This window comes from Marmota marmota, unplaced genomic scaffold (assembly GCF_001458135.2).
Source record: "Marmota marmota marmota unplaced genomic scaffold, marMar, whole genome shotgun sequence".
Taxonomy (NCBI): domain Eukaryota; kingdom Metazoa; phylum Chordata; class Mammalia; order Rodentia; family Sciuridae; genus Marmota; species Marmota marmota.
Genome location: NW_026000077.1, coordinates 7,394,274 through 7,419,012, shown reverse-complemented (window position 1 = coordinate 7,419,012; position 24,739 = coordinate 7,394,274). Strand labels below are relative to the sequence as shown.

The following is a 24,739-nucleotide window of genomic DNA, read 5'->3' as shown; positions in this document are numbered from 1 at the left end:
ATACATCAGTCAACCAATCAGGAATCTCCACACTTAATGGCTTGTTTTTGTTACTTCTCAAACCGCTCCCTCTGGCATTTTGCCAGGCACCATCCAGACTTGTTTACGAACTCTAACATTCCCCTGGCAAAATGCCAGGTGTTATTTTGACTTGTTTACAGACTCTAACATTTAAGAAGGTTGAGAAAGATATGTGTGTATAAAGGGCTCAGGCTGGTGTTCTGTTCTTACATGTGGAGAAACTTCCCCCAAAGTTGCAGGATGGACAGGTCCAGTACTAGAAACCATGGAGTCATTGGAAGCAGTTCACTGCTATAATTTGATTCACAGAAGACAACACTGATGACTTCTCTGAACCACAAGGGCTAAATGGATCTACACAGGTGTTCCCATAATGTCCTGAGGAAGCTGTCGTGTATAAGCAATGTCCCCCATGCTGCAAGGCAGTGCATGATTCACAGCAGATTTTCTGAGAAGTTTGTTCCATAAATGAATGTGACCAGGCCTGCCCCTGCTAACCTTTTCAAGGGCACCCACTGCCCAACAAAGCCAGACAAAGTACCCATTGCCTGATTCACAACACTTGTAGACGTGATGATCTATAATTACACAAGACATCAGGAGAGATAATAGGCATAGTGCTCCATGTGGGGGAAATAGGTAAAAGAGAGATGCAGAAGCTGCCATATTATCCAAGGTTAAAAGCTGGTTTTGTTCCCTGTCAACCATCAACAACAGCTTCCTGGTGCTGAATTATTTTGTAAGATTGTGAGACTATTGATGTGTCTGGAGGGGGCAGTGATGGTGAGGATAAGAGGATGTCATAAGTCTAAAGACTTCACATGCTCTGCATGAGGGAAATGGTAATTCAGCAAAGCAGCATAAAATAGAATCTCTCCAGAGTTCTTGTGTAACGGTAGATCATCATGTAACGAGTGCTGCAAATTGGGCAATAGCCACTTTACTTGGGCAGTGTGTGCCATGGAGAGACTAATAGACACAGGATTGGGAAAGCTCTGGCTAGATTCATGTGTTGCTAGATATACCCTGAGCAAGCATCTAAGTAAAAGTGATGAAAGCATCATGGGAGGTTTACTGAGGTAGTTCTACTGTTCTGTAGGTTGAAGTCTACCTGTGCTGTGGACATCATGTTCATGACTTCAGAGCCAGACTGTTGCTGGCCTTGTATAGCCACAGGTGGAAATGAGACCTTGACTGGATCTGTGCAGGGGAAGGTACAGGTGTGAGGTGTTGGAGGAGGAGCACATTAGATCACAAGCTGGACGGATCTTGGTAGATTCTAGAGTCAAGTAGATGTCAGAGGGGAGGCATAGCCCTACTCTACTACTGATGGTTTTGAGGGCTTGGCAAGTCACTTTATGTCCCTGGTTTCTGGGAGGTAAATAGCGATAGCAAGAAGCACATATCTTTAGGCTAGAGGAAAAACTTGACCATACTGAGGACTGACTCCATATTTTGCCAACAAAGTATTAATGTGGGAATCCTATTCAGGCCATTAATTAAGCCTAATATGGAGGCCCCAGTGTCTGTACTTCTCCGTGCCTGTGATATTCTCCTGCTAATATTCACAGTGACTTGACATACTCCGGCCAGTGCAGGAAAAAGTGAGCTGTGGGGTCCTGAAAAGGATGCTTCTGTAGTCATGGCCAGTGTCCATTCCAGGATGACCACAGGCCAGCATTCCATGTCTAGTCCATGCCCGTGTCTCCTGCACCTACTCTGGCAAAAGGGCTGATGTTGCTGTTGCTGAGCCTTGTGTTCTGAGGATGCGCTACACGGTATATTCCTAGGGAGCTTCTGAATTGTAGAAAATATTATGACTGCCCCAGAAATTGCAAGTGACTCAGTGTCCCCTATTTTTGAGGTCAGGGTGGCAATGTACAATGTGATAATTCTCTCTTTTCCTCTGCTCCTCCTGATGAACCTCTTTCATGCTTCAGAACCCAACTCCATTCCCTGCTCATTACCTTCCTGTGTGATGTTGAGCCAAGAAAAAGGTAAGAAATTCCCCCAGAGTCCTCTGATGTGCAAAGCACTTGCTACAGAGGGAACAAGGTGTCCTTATCTCGACTCTCCTAATATGACTTTAAATTGGAAAATGTCATAAAGTTCTAGTATTTAAAAATAGAATTTTCTTATTTTTCATAGCATAAAAATGCTGAGGGCCTTACTTTGTTTCAGGAGTATGTGTAATTTCCATTCCCATTACAATCTTTGCAGGTGGTGTTACTTTCACGGAAGACTTCTCTATTTTCTCTCTCATATTCCTTTTACTAACTTGCTCATTCAGTCCTCCCCATACAGTTAAATGAATACCCTTCGCTGCCACAAATACCAGGGAAGTCTAGGATTCTCCTCTTGATTCTGATTCTCCTAATGATGACATAATTCTTCAGGTTCATTGACACCTTGGAGGCAATTTTGTATCTCTTTTTCCTTTGTCATCCACACAGTCTGCTTCTCGGATTTCCTTTACTCCCTTTCCTTCCATATGTCTGCAATTCAGTTGAGTTTGTTTGTGCTCTGTTTCACTATTTGTGTGTCCATCATCTATCTAAACATTGATCCTTTGAGCTCACTTGGGTCAGGGCGGGTAACACACAGATGAAGGAGTGGGTTTGTCTTCAGGACTTGGAGGTGCAGAGGGAGGTGAATGAATAAATATATACATGCATTTTAATTAGGTATGCACAAGAAGGGGGGCATTTAAACGAAAGGTTTTTTGATGATGAATAAGGAACTGAGAAGGATGTGTCAGCAAGAGAGCTGGCTACCCTCTAAGCAGTAGGAATTCTTCGTACTCAAGTGGGAATATAAAGAAGTACAAAGTAATCAGGAAGGTCCAAATTATGGTATGTGGTTGGAGCATCAAGTCGGATAATGCAGGGACAGAGCAGGGATTGGCAAGAATTTAGTCTGAGGTGGTAGAGGGGTAAGTCTTCAGGCCTTTGGTATTATACTCAGGTTGTCAGACCTGTCCTTGTCCTGGGGCTCTACTCAATGGTTTTAAGGGAGAAAGTGGCCAAGTTTGATGTGATTTTTGGAGAGACATCTCTGGCAGCTATGCTCAGAATGGCTTTCATGGATGATTACCCAGCCAGGGAGGCCCTGTGGGGGATTAGACAAAGAATGACAGGGGTCTGGACCAAGGCTGGGTGACCAGGGAGGAAGATGACATGTTATTTTGGAGGTAGAATGGGTAGAACTGAATGAGAGGATGGAGGAGGAGTAGGGGATGCCATCAGGTTTATGGTTTGAGAGAGTGTTGCATGGGACCGATGTGACCACCTCAGTCTGTCCACTCTGCCCTGGCTTGCCTCGGCCTGCACCCCACATTACATTTTGTTAATGTGACATACCCCAGGCCACCATCTCTGGACTTAATTCCATTCCTTTCCTTTCCCTCTCTCCCATTTCTTTTCTTTTCTTTTTTTCCTTCCCTCCCTCCCTCCCTTTCTTTCTTTCCTGCACTGTGCATTGAAACCCGGGGCACATTACCACTGAGCTGCATTTCCAGCCCATTTTGTTTTTTACTCTGAGACATTTCTCACTAAGTTTCCTAGACTGGCCTTGACCTTGGGATCCTCTGGCCTCAGCCTCCCTCATCACTGGGATTATAGTCATGTGCCATTGTGCCCGGATACTTCAAGCATCTTCCTCATCCCTTGCAATCCATCCTGCAGGGGTGATGCTGCAGTGATCTTTTCTGGGAAAACAAAGAGAGAGACCTTCACTGCCTCCCATGGCAAACTGAGTGGTGAGTGCCCAGATCTGCTCTGTGACTCTCATTACTTGTCGCTGTTGGAGATGACCTCTTTTACCACAGAGTCGGAATGTTAGAGGAGATGAGGCATAAAAGTGGAAAGTAATAGAATGTCCAGTGCTCTCTAGAAGGAGCACACAAGGTGTACTCTGAGGCGAAGAAAGAAGGAGTGGGTATCTCCTGAGGAGACCAAGGTGTTTCAGGCCTGTGTCCCTCATGCCTGTGCAGGTGTGTCTTCCACTTCTGGTCTGCACCTGAGCTCTCTGTGTGGCCCAGACACGTCTCCTTGTGCAGGAGCAGGATCTCCTTTCCTGCAAGGGCCTCTGCAGATTCCACTGTCTCTGTCTGGAGCACTGCCCTCACCTTTCTGCCTGTGGAATCCTCCTGCTCTCCACACCCAGTCCAATTGGTTGGGCCTATTGAGCCGCTGCCCAGGAGGGATCCTCTGTGTGCCCTGCACAGTTTCCTGAGTGTGCAGCAACCACCTGGTCTCACATTGTATTTCCCAACTGGACCAGAGTCTGGGAACACACATGGAAGGGTGTAACCCATAGCACTGGCTCAGGCCACGGAACATTTTCTCAGTTCTCACATTCTATTCCAATGAGAGTGATTTTATTTTTAACAAATTACGGCCTATTTCAAACATGCAGAAAGCCTAAAAGAAGATAAAATGTACAGTGGGATCTAGAATAGACTGTTACCTTGAGCACCTCATTTTTAAGAAACATAATTTTACGGTTAAACTTGGAACTCCACACACATATTCCTTTCCTGGAACTGGTCTTTAAACTTTTTTTTTTAATGTTTAGAGTTAATTTGCGATATTTAGGGATCAAAACATTGAGATAAAAATTGGTGCTCTCATTTTGTGAAAGTTCTGGCTCAGGCTATCACCTTCTGGCCACTTCACCTTCTGTTATTCTGGTTCCCAGCATGGACTTCTTTGGCTTTTAATTCTCATCTGCACTCTGAGATTTTAGCCAACGCTATATTTTAGCCAACTCAGTTGCTGTCTCCGTGTTCAGTTATTCATACAACTTTAGCCAGTGGCTGAGTACCTACCTGTCTGTTCTCTTATTTCCTTGCCAGAGGCTGCAGAGTGCCCATATACTGAAGGGAAGGGAAGGGCTTGTGCAGGCTGCCACTCTCTGTCCTGTCTCTGCTGCCCCTCTGTGGTGCATTTTATGTGGTGCACACAGGCTTGTGTGCAGAAGCTCCCACTGCCTGGCATTCTGTGCCAGTGCATGTAGAGATAGTGGACTTTGTTGTTCAAGGCCTTATGCTCTTTCAGTCAGGTCCACTGTCCAATCCCTTCATGCTACTTGTCTTCCTTTTGGAGATGAGGCCTCATCCTATCCCTGTGAGACTGCCCTGATAAGTTCAGTGATGGATTTCACTTGTCTGAAAAGGAGAGAGAGGTTCCTTGCCAACTATTCATGGACATCCTATGATGCTCCCTGTGGCGCTGGTTGAGACCTGGGGAAGGTGTGCATACCTCAGCAGAGCTGGGCTGCACTGGCTTTTGTTCTTCAGACATCTAAGCTGACAGAGGGGAGGCTACATTTTCCACCTTACCTACTACTTGGGAACACTCTATCCACCCTACTACTTGGGAACACTCTATCCCTGTGCTCACTGCTGATTCTCTGTCCCTTAAAGAGTTGCACGTGGCTCCTCAGTGTTTTTTCTCTTTGTTGCTCAGAAGAAAATCTTAAGCTATACCCTTAGTGATAGCCCAACTCAACAGAATTAGTGATTTGTATATTCCCAGGTATCAAAATGCAAACCTTAAATAGATTGAGTTTAAAGATGTTCATTAGCTTTTAATTGTGGTTTGAGATACAGACAACATCCATCAAACTTTGGATGTTCAATGAACTTACCAAACAAGGTGGCTTTCAAGGGTATGAAGGGGCTAAAGAGAACCAAACCAGACAGAATAAACAAAAGGGTTTTTCAAAGTTATTTTTCAAAGTTATTTTTCTTGTAAATGTTAAGCACAGTGCACATCATTGTCATGCTGGCTCCACCTGGCCTGTTTAAAAACATAGCTATTGATTTTGTGAAGTTAGATTGACATCTTTTTCTTGGGGTGTGGAGATTAGCAGGAGGGACTCCATTGTGTTTGATCTGTGGGCCTGGTGCAGGAATTCTGTTCATGCCCCAAACCTCATACATTATAGTCAATCTCAAGTCCCCTTCAGATCCTATCACTTCTCTCCCCACCTAGTTCCATCCTCTTGTTTTGACCAAAAGGTGGCCATACATGGACTTGGAAGGGACAGTGGAAAAATGTCTTCATAGAAACACCCTTCTCCTGGTATGCATTTTGAATTTATTGGTCTTTTCTGCCATGACAGTTTCTGGGTCCTTTATTGTTTGTTGGTTGGTTGGTACCAGTGATTGAACCCAGTTGAGATTAGCCATTAAACCTCAGCCCTTTTTCTAATTTTTAATTTTTTTAATATTTTGAGACAGAGTTTTGTTAAGTTGCTTAGAGCTTCTCGAAGTTGCTGAGGCGGGTTTTGAACTTGCAAACTTCCTGCTTCAGACTCTTGAGTAGTAGGCATGTGCCCCTACACTCAGCTTGATGTTTTCATTAAGTTTTATGAAGGAATGGGAGATGTCCAAAGAAAAGAAATGCTTTAGCACAGGAGAGGGGGAATAAAACCAAGAGGCTCCTGGTGGCTCAAGGAAACCTCTAAGTTGTGTCATTCCCGTTGTACCCATTGTGTCAAAGAACCTGGGATGGTTCATTGGTCACTTTCTAGAGGGAGCCAGGTAGAGGAGCTCGACATATAGCTCCTGACAAAACCCAGGCCCCTTCCCTGCCATCTGCCCATCAGGGAGTCTTTTTCTTCAGTGCTCCCTTGTGTTTTTCCACCAGTGAGCCAATCCACTCCACAGTTTTCTCTTTGGCTTCTTCCCAGGTGTTTAAGGGCTTATAACCCAGATCTCGCTGAGCTTTCTTGTAGGAGAAGGTAAACACACTATTTGATGTTGTCAGTAAATAGCGGCTCAAGGGAGGTTGATATTTGTAAATGGGACTCAGAAGGAAGCTCACTGTCTCCAACAGGAAGGCAAGCCAGTACCTCAGAGAGAGAGGAAGTCTCAGCCCGGAGTCAGGGCAGAGGCCCCATTCTTTGGTCAGGTTGTTATGCAGTTCATCATAGCTTTGGTGAGGTGTGTCATCTGTGATGTAGTAGAACTGTCCTCGGATGCTCACGGCCTTCTTGGGGTCCCTCAGAGCCCTGCAGGCCAGAATGTGTGCCCAGGCCGCATTGCCCACGTAGACCGGGTTAGCTACAGAGAACTTTCCTGTATTTTCTAGGACTCCATTGTTCTCGAGGGCCCTATTCACAATTCCAGAGAGTATAGGGCTTCCTTCCCTATAGATGTATGGGGGCCTTAAGGAACAAGTCCACAGGTTGCCCCCATTTTTCAGAGTGCTCCCATTAGCTGCAAACACAGCCTTCTCAGCCAGCTTTTTGCTGTAGGGGTATGAAGCCGTCCATGTAGTTTCATGATGCTCTTCCTCGTGGCCATTCTGGACGATCTCCTTATAGGAGTTGGGTCCAGCTACCACTATTGAGCTGGTGTAGATGAAGAATGGCACACTAGCTTGGATGCAGGCGTCCAACAGGAGCTGGGTACCTATTCATGGGGAGCAAGTTGTCAGTGTCAGGAAATAACCTAAGAGTGCACCATGGCCACAGAGTCTCTCATATTTCCATCTATTATCCTAACAGAGGAGTTTACTCCTGATCCAAGTACATTATTCCTTGCCATAGATTTACACCTGCCATGGTAAAGTCCCAGGAAAATGCAGAAAAGAGATTGACATTTGTATTCTATAATGAAGAATTTCTTGAATGTGGGCCCATAGACCTGTCTGTACTTTGTAATATGTGTGTATTTGTGATGGTGTGTGTATAGTTTGATTTTAGAACTGTACATAGAAGCCAGGTGTGGTGGTATATACCTGTAATCCCAGTGGCTCGAGAGGCTAGGTAGGAGGATCACAAGTTCAAAGCCAACCTCAGCAAGTTAGTGAGTCCTTAAGCAACTTAACAAGACCCTATTTCAAAATAAAAAAATAAAAAGGGGATGTAGCTCAGTGTTATAGTGCCCTTGGGTTCAATCCCTAGTGCAAAAAAAAAATGTTCATAGTGTTTCCAGTTTATATTTTGTCAAACTGAATATTAACAAAATCCCATTAGCACTGGGAATATAACTCAGTTGTAGAGTACTTCTTTAGCCTGTATTGGGTCACAGGTTTGGTTCCTATCACCATCAAGAAAATAGTAAAGAAATAAATAAAAACATTTGTCATGCATCTCACTTCATTAAAGATAGATCCTTTTTAATTCTAGAAATTCAGAAGACCATACTTTCAAGGACAGTTGGAATTTTACATTACATAAGCTCATGCACAGTGGTTTATGGGCAAAATGCACAGCTTAATAGACATTACAGTTCTGCCATGCTTTACATTTGTTGAAGACCAATAAAAACTTTGTCACAAGGATATTGTTTAAGTCACTGAGTAAATGGTTATCGAAATTTGGGGAGGTGCTGGAGACCCAGCCTCTGTTACTAAATGTGTGTTCCCTCAAAGGTCCCTCGAACCCTACGACTCTGTTTACTTAGTTGTGAACAGAAGAGATGATCATCATTCCCTTTACTTAGCATTCTGGAGACCTGCAGTGAACTTTTCTGATGAGCCTGGTTGAAATTGAAATGAAAGGTGAGCCTTCTATTGAAGCACCTCTAATATTAGAATTCTATGGAACTCATGGAATAGTGAAGACCTTCAGGTCCTGGAGTAGTGCAGATCTGCCTTGCCTTAAAGAAAGATGGAATGTCCCGGACAGAGGATTATTTATATAGGAATTCATTTATTTGTCATTTAGAGTATTCTTGCAATCTGATTTTCTGAAGAGAGAGCCTTGGTTTTCTAAAAAATATAAAATGTTCTCTAGAAGATGTACGATTAGTTTTCTAACAGGGAAAAAATGAGCACAACTGTGTAGTATTTTCTAAGCCTTGACAACATATTTGTAATTTGTACCTCCTACAATGCCTCTTTCATTTCAAATCATGTTTGTTGGATGAAGCAGAGGGTAGGCTTCATGAGGCAGGAAGTAGTAATGAAATTCTGGTTAGTCTTAGCTCATCCTGCAGTGTGTGTGTGTGTGTGTGTGTGTGTGTGTGTGTGTGTGTGTGGTTGTGTTAAGGACACGGCAATATGGGAACCAGGAAGGGTTTTTTGTTTGTTTGTTTGTTTGTTTGTTTTTTAGGTAATGATGTGAAAGAGCAACAGGCTCCTTTTGGTGGATTTGGAAAAGGAGTCTCTGAGTAATTAAATGTGGAGATCAAGGCATTGAGGACAGAAGGGCCAGGGCTTGGGTTGCACTGGTGTGGGAGTGACTGGCCTCTGGGGCTCAGCCTAACCAGCTTCCTTAGGCAAATGTGTCTAATTTGAAGTAAAAGAAGTCAGCAAATTATAAAGAGGCACCTAGTGTTTAGTAATGAGAGTCTAAGGAGGGGTTACTTTGGTCACCCCTGTAGGACCTGCTCCACAAGAGTAGACTCAGAGAGAGATGAAGAGATAGTATTATGGACAATGGGTAATGATGATTGCTGGAAAAAAAGCATCGTGGGTTGGCGAGTGCTGGACCATTGTGTCTCAGCAAACCTCTGCAGGCCTGCTTTGCTAGTGTTCTGGAGAAGAATACTTCTCTGAGGTGAGCAGGAGGGCTCTGGATGTTCTCATTAGCCCTGATACAAGAGCTAGAAGCATGAAGGAGGAGGCACCTGCAAAGTCTTTTCTGCCCAGGCAGACAGGGGGTGGATGGATCTCAAGAATTTGGAGACTCAAGGTGAGTTTGGAATAATGGTGCAGCAGAAAGAGATTCATGGCAGACGAACTCACACAGGTGTGAGTTTAAATTCCCATTTTCCTATTGGGCCTTGACCAGGTTCTTTGCCCTGTCTCAGCTCTGTATTCCTCAAACAAAACCCTGAGAATACGGCTCTCAGCTCTTTCATCTGGGACAGGTGAGCAAAGACACCTGAGTCAGAGCACAGGAGGTATTTCGTGGGGCGGGCGGGGGGCAGGAGCTTGTCTACCCTTTTCATCCTGCTTTGCCACCCTCGGCTCTATCTGCTCCGTCTCGTTCCCAGGCCACTCTACCTTTCCCATTGACATCCATGATGGTCTGTCTGGCATCAAAGATATCAATAATAGAGGCTATGTGAAAGACAGCCGAGATGATATAACTTTCCTAGCTTCATCTATAAATATAAGACCAGTAAATCTCCACATCATGTATGACCACAAGAATGGGAAATTTTATTCCATTTATGTGTAATATGTCAAAACACACTCTACTGTTATGCATATATAAAAAGAGCAAATTTTAAAATAAAAGAATTTGGAGTGAGAATCAGGTAAGTTTGGAATCAAGGAACAGTAGAAAGAGGTTCATGGCAGATGGACCACAAAGGTGTGAGATTACCTGGGGGGCCTTGCTCTATCTCAGCCCTGGATTCCTCACGTAAAACCCTCAGAATAACATCCCTGAGCTTTTGTCAGCTGGGATGGGTGAGCAAAGACAACCGGCCCAGAGAACCCCAGGTTTCCATGACGGGGGCTTCTCTACCCCTCCTGATCCTGCTTTGCTACCCTCAGCTTCACCTGTCCCATGTCATCCCAGGCCACTCTACCTTTCAGATTGACATTTATGACGGTCTGTCTCTGAATTATACCCGTGGTGTCAATAATGGCGGCTGTATGAATGACGACTGAGATGCCCTGGCAGGCTGTCCTCAGGCACTGGGCATCCAGAATATCTCCTTCCAGCCATGTCACCTTGGTCTTTGTCTGCAACTATGTGGGGACAAAGGCAGATCATTGAAAGCTTTCTGAATGATCCTGGATGTTTCCTCAGAGATGTGACAATCAGCTAGGTTTTCAAGGACAGTCATAGTGAGAAGATATTAGTTAGGGGCACCTTCCCTAGAAACAACTAGTAACAAAAAGCTCACAAATCAGAATGTGTCGAATTTACTTGGAAAGAACAGATGACTCTTTTTAATCCCATTTCAATATGAATATGAATATGAACAGTGAACTTATAAGTGTGTCTAGGTCATTCGAATTGTTAGAGTAATGAGACATTCATCAATTTTAATAAGAGAGCTGAGGCTGTGCAGAGTTGGACGTGAGGGAAGGATCAGAATTTAGTTCTGTAGGGAATGAGGAATCCTGTGTGGATTTGGAATTGAAGAAGTAGAGGCAGGGTTGTAGCACAGGAAGCTAACCTTGGCCTCACTATATCAAATGCACAGCTATGGGGTGTGAGAGAGCAGAGTAATCAACAGATTAATGGGAATGTCTCTTATCACATATTATCAAAAGCAGACATTGATCCTGAAAATAAATCAACTTCCAAAGTACATACACTGCAACGACCAAGTGCTACAACATCAGTGTCTTCAGGCACCTCCAATCCTTCAGGAATGACTCTGCCAAGCACATTGTCACCTTAAATCAGCCCATGAAGCCCACTGTGTGCTGTATGCTGTCTGCGTCAATATCCTACTTGTGCTTTATAATTTACACACAAATTCTAGTTTGCTTCCTTCCTTTCCTAGTTATCTCATGGGATGTCCCTGTCTCCTGTGTAGGTGAGGAGAGCAAGGCTCAGAGAAATCAGGGACAGCTCTAAGCACATACTTCTAGCGGAGGATCCACCTTGGCTCAGCCTCCAAGCCTTGCTTACTTTCGTCTGCAGCACTGACTGTTTGAAACCAACTTTTCTGAGGCAGAGTGTAAAGAAGCCAATTGGATTAAAATTGGTCATAGGGCACTAGAACTGCAAGGGGGACAATCAGAGAGGAAGGGCTGGGCTGGGGAAGGCCCTTTCTGGGGTCCAGGTAGAACTGCTTGTCTCCTTAATCCTCTGCTAAATTTTGTATTCTCCAGCCTCCTTTCCCTTCCAGGCAATTCCAGGAAGGCCCTGTAGTGGAGGAGGGCAGGGTAGGGGTATGAGAAGGAGGTGGGACTGGCCTCAGAGTGGCCTTGCTCTGGCTAAATCTCTTGCCCCTGCTGCTTCCTCTGAGTCTCCTTTGCTGCTGCCTTCAGGAACTGGTTCAGAGGAACTGCTTAGACAGGGAGCAAAGCCCAAATCACAGATGGAAGTGAACCCTCACTGTTAGTGCTCAGGTACCCTGAGAGCTAGGAGAGGGCAGTTTGGGGACTTCATGGTGGAGCCATAGGTCCCACCTTGTCCAAGACACTGAGGACTTAGCATCTGTCATAGCTGGAAGACCCAGTTGCTTTTCTGGTGTGATCCGTATTCGAAGGAGAACCAGAGATACACAGCTGGCCTAAGTGGACTTGAAGAGATAAGAATGCTGGAACTGGAGCACCTGGCTCCAACCCCACATGCCTTCTTGCTGTGGGCCCTGGGACAAACTAATTAACCTCTGTGAGTTCATCTTCTCCTATTGCTGTCCTGAGAAGTTAAGGAGTCTACGTTGCGAACGTGTTGCACCAAAATATGAGACTGGCAAGGAAAGAACTCAGAATTATTTTCCATTTTTTCCTTTCTGCAGGACTTGAGCTATTGCCAGGATATTCCTGTATGCTGAGTATCACACTTTTCCTGTCATCGGATGTAAACTTGCAAATATTTGTGTGACATAATCATTACCAACAGTCTTGGTCTTATGTTAATTTTCTCACCAAGACAAACACAGGAGCTTTTATTACTATTCAATTTCTAAGCATGCAATTGAACCCATTGAGCTGATTTGTTGTCTTCTTCAGATAGAGCAGCTTCCATGGAAATAGGAGTTGTCATTTCACCTTGGAGTTGTCACCCATAAACTACTTCAGTTACAACAGCTTCTATGGAAATCCGACATTGTTTCACACTTGGTTTGTGCCATCCACAAACCAAGTGGGTCTCTATGGTCAGCTAAGAGCTGTTTCTAGGTCTTGGTCCAAGTATTGACAGACCCCAGCAGCTCTTTACACAGTTCCAATCCTAGGGAAATGGGTTGTGTGCTCGTGACTACCTCCTTCCTGCCTCCCTCTATAGCATGGTCCTGTGAAAACAATTTCCATTTGATTCAGGTCTCCTTGGGCAGTTTTATGTCCCTAGGAAGTCTTCATGGTATTTCAGGTTACAAGGTGATTTTTTTTTAAAAAGTATTTTATTAGTTTTTGGTGGCACTTTTATTTACTTTTATGTGGTGCTGAGAATCGAACCCAGAGCCTCACATATGCTAGGCAAGTGCTCTAGCCACCACTCCAGCCCATACAAGGTGATTTTACAAACTCTATTCATGATGGTAGCTTGATTAATTTCTGAAAGAAATGTGAAAATGGTGTAAACCAAAATGGGCTCATTGTGGTCAACTCTCACAAAAAATAAATATGGTCAAGAGTCATAAGTGGTTTTCATGCAGATTTGCCTCATACTATGACAAAAGTCTCTGCCAGAGGCATACCCTGCAAGCAGACCATGGCCATCTGAGTCAAAAAATTCTTTTGAAAGAGATTCAAGATGTCAGATTAGAGGAAGGCTGTGTTTCCATTTGCTCTGTGGCTCAGGATTCAAGCAGTGAATTTGCTGCTTTTTAGAAGAGTGTCTGAAAGAGGGACTTCATTGAAATTCAGTATGATGCAGTCATAATGTTTTGGACTAAGATTTGTGTGCACTGAGCAAAGGGCAAGAAGGAGTTCATTAAAGCCAAGATGATTGTTGTGATAGCAGCAGCAGCATCAACTAATTGTAGAGAGTAAGGATAACACACAGAGAGAAACATAATGGACGTATTTGACTTGGAAAAACCTGTCGAGAAGAAAAGCAGTCTGGACTTAGCTGATCCAGAGGCTGCACAGCAAACTGATATTTGAAAAATGCCGTGGACTTCTCAACTGGCACGTGGAGAGTTGAGGCTAGGCACTATCTTGAGGAGGCCATGCTGCAGTCTGCTGTTGTGGGAGCCCTTGAGGTCATAGCAAATATTGCTACTCTGTCCCAGCAAGTGCCTACTGTGTGGCCTAGGGTGTACCTAAGCAGAAGGTGATTGAAAAAGGCACAGAGAAAATTGTACCCAGATACAAGTCTGAGATATTGAGAGAAGAGCAACTTGCTTTCCCTTTGGGTTTGGAAGCTCATGAGATCGTCTGAAGGTGGTCAGGAAACCAAATAGGTGAGTGTAAATACACTCACAGACTAAACCTGAAAAAGTCATATTTATGGGCAGTGGGGTATAAGAGAACTATGGAGGATTGGCTCCCCTACCCTAGATTTTTTTGGGAGACTTCTGAGATCCAGATTCCCAGCACAGATCAGCATCTCCCAGCCCTAGGGGTGTGTTGATCTAGACTCTACAGAGCAGATAGCACCCAGAAAGTCCAAAGGCCTGTTTAGAGTTAAACACCATCAACTAGAACTCCCCACCCCCACACTGCAACAGCTCCAATCTGGGAGATTATGGATCTCCAAAATCCAATTAACACTATTTCCCATTCCATCCTACCTTATACTGGTTATGATCTAGTTAATCTATTCAAGTAGATTAATACAATGATTAGGTTAAGGCTCTCATAACCTAATCATTCTACTTCTAATCTTTTTTGTATTGTCTTACACATGAGCTTTTGGGGGACACCTCACATCTAAACCATAAAACTACCATTCCTATTTGTGTGGTAATTAGCTCCAGGTCTACAACCAGCATCAGTTTTAGGCCACTCCAGCTTGCAACTCAGTGAGCCAAACAAAAAGAGAAAGGTGTTAACAACTCCTAGCCCATGCTCTAAGAGGGGTACATAACCAAAGAAGAAATGGAAAGGATAGGTGGGCATCAGCAGTGATCATCCTTCCTCATCAATAGTTCTGACTACCTCAATGGAGAAAATTCTTTCATTTTTACTAAGAATCTTTTTCTGTTTTTTTTTTTTGGTGCTCTTGCTGTGCTAATGAGTTCATTGATACACATTTTTCTTATTTTTTTGCAACTTTTATGATTATTATTTACCTTTATCTCATCTTTTACGATTCTTGTCTATTTTTTGTTTTGCTTCTCCTTTCTTTCTTCTCCATCTAATATCCAATTCTCTTGTTCTCTCATTCTCTTAGTTTCTTTATTTTTTCTCCTTATTATAGTGATCACTTGCTATATTCCTTATGCTTTCTCTTTATTGATATTTGGAACATTGTAAACTTTCTTTTACCTTGTAATATTTTTTGTTCTCTTAATGAACTGTATACTTACTTTCTTTTAGAACTATTTAGTTTGCAAAACTGGTGCCCCCAACATTCGTGTTGTTGCAGTTGATAGGACTATGAATGGCAGAGTTGATATCTGCTGTTTAATACCAGGTCTAGTTTGTGACTATTGTATTTACTGATAGGAATTTCTGACCCCATCTGTTTCAGCCAACTTTGTTGCTGTTCTGATCAAAATACTTGATAAGAATGACTTTAGAGGAGGAAAAGATTTTTGGGAACTCACAGTTTCAGAGGTCTCAGTCCAAAGATGGCCTACTTCATCACTCTGTGTCTGAGATGAGGAAGAACATCATGGCAGAAAGGTGGAAGGAAGCAGCTCAGGACATGATAATCAGGAGGAGAGAGAGAAAGGGAGAGATTGCTCTCTTTGCTGCGGACAAGATATAAACCCCAAGGGCATGCCCCAAATGACCTATCTCCTCCAGTCACACCCTACCTACACACTATGTCCTAGTAATGACCCTAACTGGGTCATTCAAGTGGGTTCAAGTGGGTTTAGATCAATGAAACAAGAATTGGTTCCCTGAAAAGATAAATATGATTGGTAACCATGTAGAAAGAGAGAGAAAACCAAATCAACAAAATTGGGTATGAAAAAGGAGCTATCATTGCAGATGCATCTGAAAGCCAGAGGATTTGAAACTGTTTGAAAAGTTAGACTCCTATAAACTGGAAAATCTAGAAGACACCGAAAAATTTCTATATGTATCAGATCTGCCTGAATTGAAACAGGAAGATACAGAAAAGAGAAACAGATCTATATCAAGTAATAAAATTGAAATAGCAATTTAAAGCCTTCCACCAAAGAAAAACCCAGAGCCAGATGGATCTTCAGCTGAGTTGTACCACATCTTTAAAGAAGAACTAACACCAATCTTGCTCAAATCAATAAATGTAATTCAATACCTAAAGAGTAAGGATAAAAATCACACAAGCATCTCAATAGATACAGAGACAGTTTTCAATAAAATTCAGCACCAATTATGATAAAAAGACTGAAGAAACTAGGGGAAGAAGGAGCTTACCTCACCATCCTAATGGAAATTTTCAACAAACCCAAAGTCAACATCACAGTGAATGGGGAAAATCTGAAAGCATTTCTTAAAATTTCAGAGCAAGACATGGATGTCCATGTCCACAATTCTTATTCAATGTTGTACTTAAAATCCTAACCAGAGCAATTATGCAAGGGAAGGAAATAAAATAGATAAAAATAGGAAAGAGAGGAGTCAAGTTCACTGTTTGCAGATGATATAATCTTATATTTAAAAGAACCAAAAAGTTCCATCATAAGACTGCTAGAACTAATGAACAAATTCATTGAAGTAACAGGTTACAAAATCAACATACAAAAATTAATAGCTTGCCTATATACAAATAATGTATTTGCTGAGAAAGAAATCAGGAAAACAAGTCCATTTCCAAAAAACAAGCAAACAAACATTAAAAACCTAGGAACATATCTAATCAAGGAGGCAAAAGGCATCTACAATAGAAACAATAGAGTACTACAGAGAAAAATTGAAGAAGACCTTAGAATATGGGGGAAAAAAAAAACATGTTCATGGATAGGCAAATTAATACTGCTAAAAAGGCCATACTACCAAAAGCAATGTGTATATTCAGTTCAAACACCATCAAAATATCAATCACATTCTTCATAGAACTAGGAAAAATAGGCCTAAAATTTATTTGGAAGAGTAAAGATCCAGAATAGCCCAAGCAACTCAGAAAAAGAAAGAAAGAAAAAAAAGAAAGAAAGAAAGGCAGGCCGCCTGCCCTGAATTCTGGAGGCATTACAATACCTGACTTTAAATTATACTATAGAGCTATAGTAACGGAAACTCCATGGTACTGGCATAAAAAGAGACCCAATAGACCAATGGAACCAATAAAAGATACAGAGACAAACCCAACAGATACACTCAACTGATCCTTGACAAAGGTACAAACAATATACGTTGGAGAACAGACAGCCTTTTCAACAAAAGGTGCTGGGAAAACTGGTTATCCATATATAGAAGAGTGGAACTTGACCCCAATCTCTCACCCTGCACATAAATCAACTCAAAATGGAACAAAGATCTAGAAATTAGACCAGAAACTATGCAACCCCTTGAAGAAGATGTAGGGTCAGCATTCCAGTACATAGGCTTAAGCTACAACTCTTTCAGTTGATCTCCTAAAGTTCAGGAGTTAAAAATGGGATCAAATTCATCAAATTCTGCAGACCAAGAATGTGAAGAGAGAACCTGCAGAATGAGACAAAATATTTGCTATCTGTTCTTCTGACAGAAGATTAATATCCAGAATATATTTTTAAAACCCTAAAAAAACCACAACTCAATTAATAAGTGGGCAAATAAACTAAACACACACTTCTAAAAAGAGAAAAATACAAATGGTTAACAATTAGAAAAGGGTCCAACGTTTTTAGCAATTAGGGAAATGCAAATCAAAAATATATTGAGATTTCATCTCACTTCAGTTAGAACGGCAGCCATCAAGAATACAAGAGCAATAAATACTGGAGAAGATGTGGAGAAAAAGGAAGCCTTTTACATTGTCGGTGGGATTGTAAATTAGTTCAACCACTATGGAAGTCAGTGTGGAGATTCCTCGAAATACTAGGAATGCAACCACCATATGCCCCAGCTAAACCAATCCTCAGTATTTATTCCAAAGAATTAAAGTCAGCAACATATGCTTATCTGTGTTGTATGTTGCAATCTTAACAGCACATGCTAAAAGAGCACCAATAAGATTACCTCAGCCCACAAAATGTAGACTAACCTCTGGTGTGCTGGTAGGGACACAGACCTACATGGGACATTAACTGGGGTTATGCATAGCAATATATGCATACTTATGTTTATAGCAGCATAATTCACAATAGCCAAACTATGGAAGGAGCCTCAGTGTCCATCAATGAATAAATGGATGAAGAAAACACGTATACACAATGGAGTTTCATTCAGCCAAAAAGAAGAATGAAATGACATCATTTTCAGGATAATGGAAGGTACTTGAGAACATTGTGCTAAGCCAAATAAGACAAACTCAGAAAATGAAGAGATGTATGATTTCTCTCATATGTGGAAAACAGAAAGGAAAAAGAAAAGGAAAGGTGTGTTGGGGTCTCTTGAAGGGAGGGAAGAGGAGAAGGAAAGGGGGAAATGCTGGAGAATGATATTGAATAAATTATATTGTTATATTTTGCATGTGTACAAATATGTAACAATAACCCCACTGTTATGTAAATTATAATGCACCAACAAAACTATGGGAAAAAGAGTACTTCTGTAAGGACATCTTCCAGCAACTTTATTTCCATTTCCAACTATCCTCACTTCAGTTTTAGTTATTGTGGCCAGAGATTATTCCTTCAAAATATTTCAGGTAATCTTTTTCAGTTTTGTCTTTAAGAACCTCTCCTTTCCTCAACATCTTTCAATTTTCCCACAGTTTACTATGGCACCTGTATTCCTATTGCACTGCTGTTAATACAAAAAATAATATTATTATTGGAAGAAACTCTGTGATTAATTTTTTTATTTTGATGGACAGTAGCAATATAGTAAATGCAATTCCAGTGAAAATTAGTCCCAAACCTCAGTAGTTACTGGGATGCACTTTGAGGCCTTAGTCGTAAACCCCAGTTAATGTCCCATGTAGGATTATGTCCCTACCAGCACACCAGAGGTTAATCTACATTTTGTGGGCTGAGGTAATCTTTTTTTTTAATTTTATTTGTTTTACTTAGTTACACATGACAATCCAATGATCTTGACATATCATACATTTGAATTAGATGAGATATAATTTTTCTGAGTATACAGGTTGCAGAATCACATTGGTCATGCAGTCACATATGTACACACAGTAATAATAATGTCTGTTTTGGTGCTCATTTAGCATGTGCTATTAAGATTGCAGTAAGGGTATGGTTACATGCCTTCTGTTTTAAGGTATTGGTAAGGAAAACCATTGCCCAATCAGACTGTGTCCCTCCCCATAATACAGTCAGGTCAGGTAAAAGAGATGCAAGGATTCACACGAAGGTCAATCAGGGCAGCTCCTGTAGGAGATGTCCTTGATAGAGTGTCATTTCTCCCCAACCCAATTGCAAGGATTACATGCCCCCCACCTTTTGCCCAGCATTGTAAATTTTAAGGAGAGCCCCACATAATTCTCTTGCTGTTATGGTTTGAATGGTAGGTGTCTCCCGCGTAAATCATTAATATTTTAATGGACAGACAGTCTTTCTTTAAATTTACAGAACCAAGAATATCTGGATGCTTCTACTTAGTTTTTAGTCCTGGGTATCACCTAACAAAAAGCCTGAAAGTTGGTGTGAGGTTTAACTTGCTAAGAAGTAATATGTATGTGTTGAGAAAATACAGGCACTGGGCAGGTATGGTGGGGTATGCCTGTAAGCCCAGTGGTTCAGGAGGTTGAGGCAGGAATATCAGGAATTAGAGGCCAGCCTGGGCAACTTAGTGAGACCCTGTCTTGAAACAAAATTAAAAAGGGAGGCTGGGGATATAACTCAGTAGAATGATCCTTGGTTCAATCACCAGCACCACACAAAATGAAACAAAATAAACAAAACTCCTTGAAATACAGAAATTAGCCACAGAAAGTCAAGGCTGATGGTTAGGTTCCTGTCAGAGGAAAAAACGTAGACTCATGCTGTGACTAACACTCCTCTAGATGAAACACTCATTGTGCATTTTCTCATTATATTTCCTTTCCCTCCCTATAAAAGCCCTTTGCTCCCCTGAGCACCCCAAGATAGAATTTTAAGATCTACACCACCTCCAACTTCTGATGACGGTGGATCTTGAATGAGCCTGATTTCTTCCTACCAACTTTCACCTCCTGAATATTGGATTTTGAATGTAGAACAGACTGGATCATTAGTCTCTATCAAATTCTTTTGAAAAATAACAATTCTTCTCTAAAGTTTTATCTCCATTTCACCAACCCTCATTTCCACCTATAACCTCCCTTTGGAGTTCATCAACAGCTGTTCATTCTCTAATGCTTCATAGGGGAGTGTTCCCCCAGTTGACATAGTATCTCTTCCCATCAAATATTTAGGTAAAGGAGACAGAGCTTCTTTACGGAAAACCTGTTCAAACATGTCAGCTCTTCTATGTTTATATTTTATGTTTTAGTCCCAGGAATTTATCTTCTCCGACCCCAGACCATTTTGCTCTTTCTTATACAAAAGATTTTTGGTACCCAGCACGTGTTTAGCTATAGAATCCCAGCCATCTGGGCAATCTTTGTGTTGATTTCTCTGAGAAATTCCAGATTAGCTTTCTCATTGGAATATTGGCATTATGATGTTGAAAATTTCTCCCAACTGGGTTACATGCAGCAAACTTGTTAGCAGCTCTTCCTTGTTGAGTTACCAGTAGAGGGACTCAGTCATCCACATTTGAATTGTGATGTATTTGTGGACAGCAGGCTGTGCCCAGCTCTGAGTTACTCCATGATGTATAGAACAGTACCTTTCAAACTGTGCCTAACTGTGTTTTCAGTAAAATGCCAAGGTAAAAAGACACTACAACCTATTTGTACAAACAAAAACCATGATCTGCTTAGCACAAATACAAGGAACACATTGATTAATTATTTAGCAAATTAAATCAGGAACACCTGGACACTTGGGCATATCAAATCATATCAGAAACACCAGACATAGCAAAGAGCCTTGTCAAGGAATATTGTCACAATGATGAGCTTGCTCATCCTGACCCTTGCTCCTCAGCTCAACTCTGCAGAACTGATTACTTAAAATCTTTATTTGACCATGTACATTGATTCTCTGCATTCACATCTGCTCTCTACCTTCTCTCCTCCTGCCTCAGACTTCAGAGTTCCTGGAATTGTAAACATGTACCACTGTACCCTTCTGACTCTCCATTTATAGTCCCTTGCTGTTATGGTTTGAATGGTGGGTGTCTCCCCAAAAGTTCCTGTTAGTGGGGAATATTCAGAGATAAAATGATTTGTTTATAAGAGCTATAACGTAATCTGTCCTTGTTTGAATAGATGGAATAGGTGCTAACTGTAGGCAGTTGGCAGGTGGCTAGAAGAGGTGGGTCACTGGCACATGCACTGGAGGGGCATATCTGTCCTGAGGCTCCTTCTCTCTCTTTCTCTTTGCTTGCTGATACCACCATGACTGTGCAGCTTTTCCTCTGCTGGGCCCTTTCCCCATGATGTGCTCTTGGCCCAGAGCAATAAGGTGACCAACTATGGACTGAGAAGTCTGAAACTGTGTACCCCAAATAGAAGTTTTCTCCTTTCAGATGTTCTTGTCAGGTACCTTATTTTACACTGTTGCAAAACCAAATTAAAACAATAGCTTTCACCCCTACCAATGTTTTTCATATGAGTAAAATATTCTGAGATGTCCTAAATTTAGTACGAGGACAGAGAATTGAGAAGATGAAAAATATTATATAGATAATATTAGGACCAAACGAACTAGAAATTGTTCCATAAACCTAAGCATATGTTGAAGCCCTTAACTCAAAAGGGCAGGAGGATGACTATCAAGGGGTCATTGGGAGCTGCTTTGCACCCAGAACACTCGAGAAGCAAGTACTTCTTAAGATTATTCTCCTATTCAAAAAGTTCCCCCTCAGCATTTTCCTGCTGACCTATTGCCAGTAGAGGTCACAGCACTTTCCTTCCCCCAAATTCATACAAAGCTCTTAGCTCTGGTGTGGCAGACATTTCCATTCTGTAGTTTTTTGATGTTGGTAGCTAAGGGACCTGCCCAGGACCTGTTCCTTCTTCTCCTGACTAGCATTTGTATGGAATGGCTCTATAAGCCCCTTTATGCACGCATGCCTGGGCCTCAAGAGTTTTGCTTTAACACTTTCTACATCCATCTTAATTCTCAAAAACCTTTTGAAAAATGTCCACCTTCCCTAGGTTAAATCCTGTAATTCTACCTTCATTTTCACCACTTTCCTCTTAATTAGCCTATTGTTTATGTTGGCATCTGTAAGAGCATATAAGGCGAAGCTGAGACACCCAACTTGAAATGTTTTCTCAGAGGTACAGTTGCACAGGGTGCCCAAGAAGAAGGGTCCCCATTAACCAAAGCATCTACCATGACATGGGGGACGCGCTTGACAGACAGGTGAATATCCCAGTCGTATTGAATCTAGCTCCACACACGTGCATAGGAGGCATTAAAGCTGCTTCACGTGGGCTGCTCCAGTCAGCATTTGTGGGGATGTGGCAAGTCCGGTTCTCAGCATGAAAGGCATTGTACAGTGGCTTTGTATAGTTCCCTTGAACAGCTGTTCCCTTGGGATAACCTAGTGTGGGTCTCCATCAGGAAAAGCCATCTGAAATGGTTCCATCTGGAGCTGTGTATCCTGCATCAACCCAAACATGCTGTTCCACTCTGTAGCACTTATACACACTGCTCCTAAGGATGTTACTCTCACCATCCATTTGAAGAAAGTAAATGAAACATTCTTCAAACCAAACCCTCTGATTTCCATAGAATGTTGGTACTGTCCTTCCTCACATGGGTGGCCCGCTGGTGCCCAAGTCCTAGAGGTGCTCTCTGTTATTCCAGCAGCTTTTCCCAGGAGGTCACTGAGGCTGGTGGTCTAAGTTCAGGCAGACTGAATTCTGAGCTTGGTCTAACCTCAGTCAGACTCAGGCTCTCTTCCATTTTCACTTTAGGCATCCTGGCTAACAATGGCCAAGGGACTAGAAATGTTACTGTTTTCTGATTAAATGTAGGACCATGTGCATCCAAGGGAGAAACTCCCCAGGTGTTATTTCCATCTCCAAATTCCAGGGTAACTTTTATCCTCAATAAATGGTTGCAAACACAGCTGCTCCTTCAGACCATGGGTGGCCAAGTGGCAACCCAGGGACAAAAGTATCCCCATCCCTCACTGTTTTGTCATTGGCCTTCCCACATAATAAATTTTTGTTATCCAGAGCCATGCTAGCAAATTCTACTTCACTCACCAAAAATGCCCATTCACCCTTTTGAAGCCAGTTGGAAGTCTCAGGTTGACAGACCTGGGCCTTCTGATCAACTAGCTTAGAAGGGATCTGGTTCATTTGTTTAAGTTAATAAAAAATCCCAGGGAAATATCTGATTTTCTGGTGGAAGAGGATGGGAAATTTCCTATCTGATTTCTGAAGCTTCCCTGGAATAAAGTAACAAAGATGAATCATAAAGGCATAAAAAATTCATGTATTTTAGAGGAGTGCGATTTCCCACTATTCCAATATTATTCAAAAATTGATAAACCCCTTTTTCTACAAGAGAGGTGCAAAATGGGGAATGTAGACAATTTTGGGGTAGCTAGTTGATAATTTTCAGGGAAATTCTATGTGCTTGGGGCAAAGTGTACTTGGCCCCTAGTATGAACAATGACTTGTAAATCATTCTCTATGGGATTAAATAGAGGACTAGGGTATAAACAAGTCTGGGCAGATGTGTTGACAGACTTGAGTCTTCCTGTGATATGAGTCTAGTTAATTAAATTTCAGTGAAGGAAAAAGAGGGAATCTTTTCCTTCCTGGGGTTCCAGACTTGAAGCAGCAAGGAGAAATCAGGGGCAGCGTGTTCTGGCACTTTCTGCTTTTATGTCTCAATTTGTATAGATAGCCAGCATTTTGAGGTGTTTGTTTTTAGGGTGAGAATCCCCAAAATCCTTCACCAGTTTACTCTGTAGGATGTTTACAACAATGGAGACAGATGAAGAGACTAATATGGCAAAGCATTTGGGAAGGACACAGCCACCCTCTCAGAACCTCCTGGGTTTATCCATCATGAAGCTGTCTGAACCTTGGCCTTTTGCTGTATTAAGGGGACTTCACTGCATAGCTATGATTGGTATTTGGAAAATCATGTGTCCATATGATGAACAGAAAAAGATTGGCCCATGCTGAAAGAATGAGGAAGAAACTCAGCCAGATCTGTCTGTGGAGATTCTCCAGTATTTCTTCCTTGAGGGTATAGGACAGGATCCTGGTAGAATGAAGAGGATTTTTATGACCCACTATACTTTGCCTTAGAGTGGGATATGAGTCAAACACTGTGGTCCCCAACCACCATAATAAAACATATCATTATATAATAACACTTTTGATTTCTTCCATCTATCATGGTGAAAATCCCACATTCACATCTGCTCTCCACCCACCATTCCTCGCAACATGAAGAGTAGTTGAGAAAAACATGGAAAGTTCTAACCTGTTGTAGTGTAAAGGGCAGCTGAAAGGGCGACTGTGCTGGTCTCCTCATTCTCCAAGGCAGGACTGGGGCCTTATATGCTGTACCTTCTGCCTGAGTCTAACAACCTTGGACTCTTGTGGCATGCTCATTGCGTGGCTTCTCTTTGACAAATCTGTTAGTATTACAACACGAGTGTTTATTTGCCAAAATCTTTATCTTCATTCCTTATCAATGTGTGGGTTTGTGTGTGTGGGGGGGATCTTCAGAGATAGGTGACTGAGAATGATGGAACCATCTCAAATCTAATCTATAAAATGAATTTCTGCCAGGCACAGTGGTGCACATCTATAATTCCAGCTCCTCAGGAGTACTAGACAGGGGCATGGAGAGTTTGAGGTCAAC

The 24,739-nt window shown here is 42.1% G+C and overlaps 1 protein-coding gene across 1 annotated transcript; it reads right to left on the bottom strand.

Moving 5' to 3' along the window:
- Positions 1 to 5,584: 5,584 nt before the first annotated feature.
- On the bottom strand, positions 5,585 to 24,475 carry LOC107156209 (3 beta-hydroxysteroid dehydrogenase/Delta 5-->4-isomerase-like). Its single transcript, XM_015502254.2, has 3 exons — positions 24,356 to 24,475; positions 10,517 to 10,679; positions 5,585 to 7,441 (listed from the first exon to the last, which is right to left on the bottom strand). The coding sequence occupies exons 1-3, from the start codon at positions 24,404 to 24,406 to the stop codon at positions 6,630 to 6,632; spliced, it is 1,026 nt and encodes a 341-aa protein (XP_015357740.1). The 5' UTR covers positions 24,407 to 24,475; the 3' UTR covers positions 5,585 to 6,629.
- Between the last annotated feature and the right edge of the window lie 264 nt (positions 24,476 to 24,739).

Bases quoted from the DNA above. Each gene is read 5' to 3' on its own strand.
- LOC107156209 (XM_015502254.2), bottom strand. From the start codon at position 24,406: ATGAGGAGACCAGCACAGTCGCCCTTTCAGCTGCCCTTTACACTACAA. The intron at 10,680-24,355 runs GTTAGAACTTTC...GTCCCCACATAG, and splicing joins TGCCCTTTACACTACAACAG to TTGCAGACAAAGACCAAGGT. The intron at 7,442-10,516 runs GTAGAGTGGCCT...CCCCATGAATAG, and splicing joins CATAAATGTCAATCTGAAAG to GTACCCAGCTCCTGTTGGAC.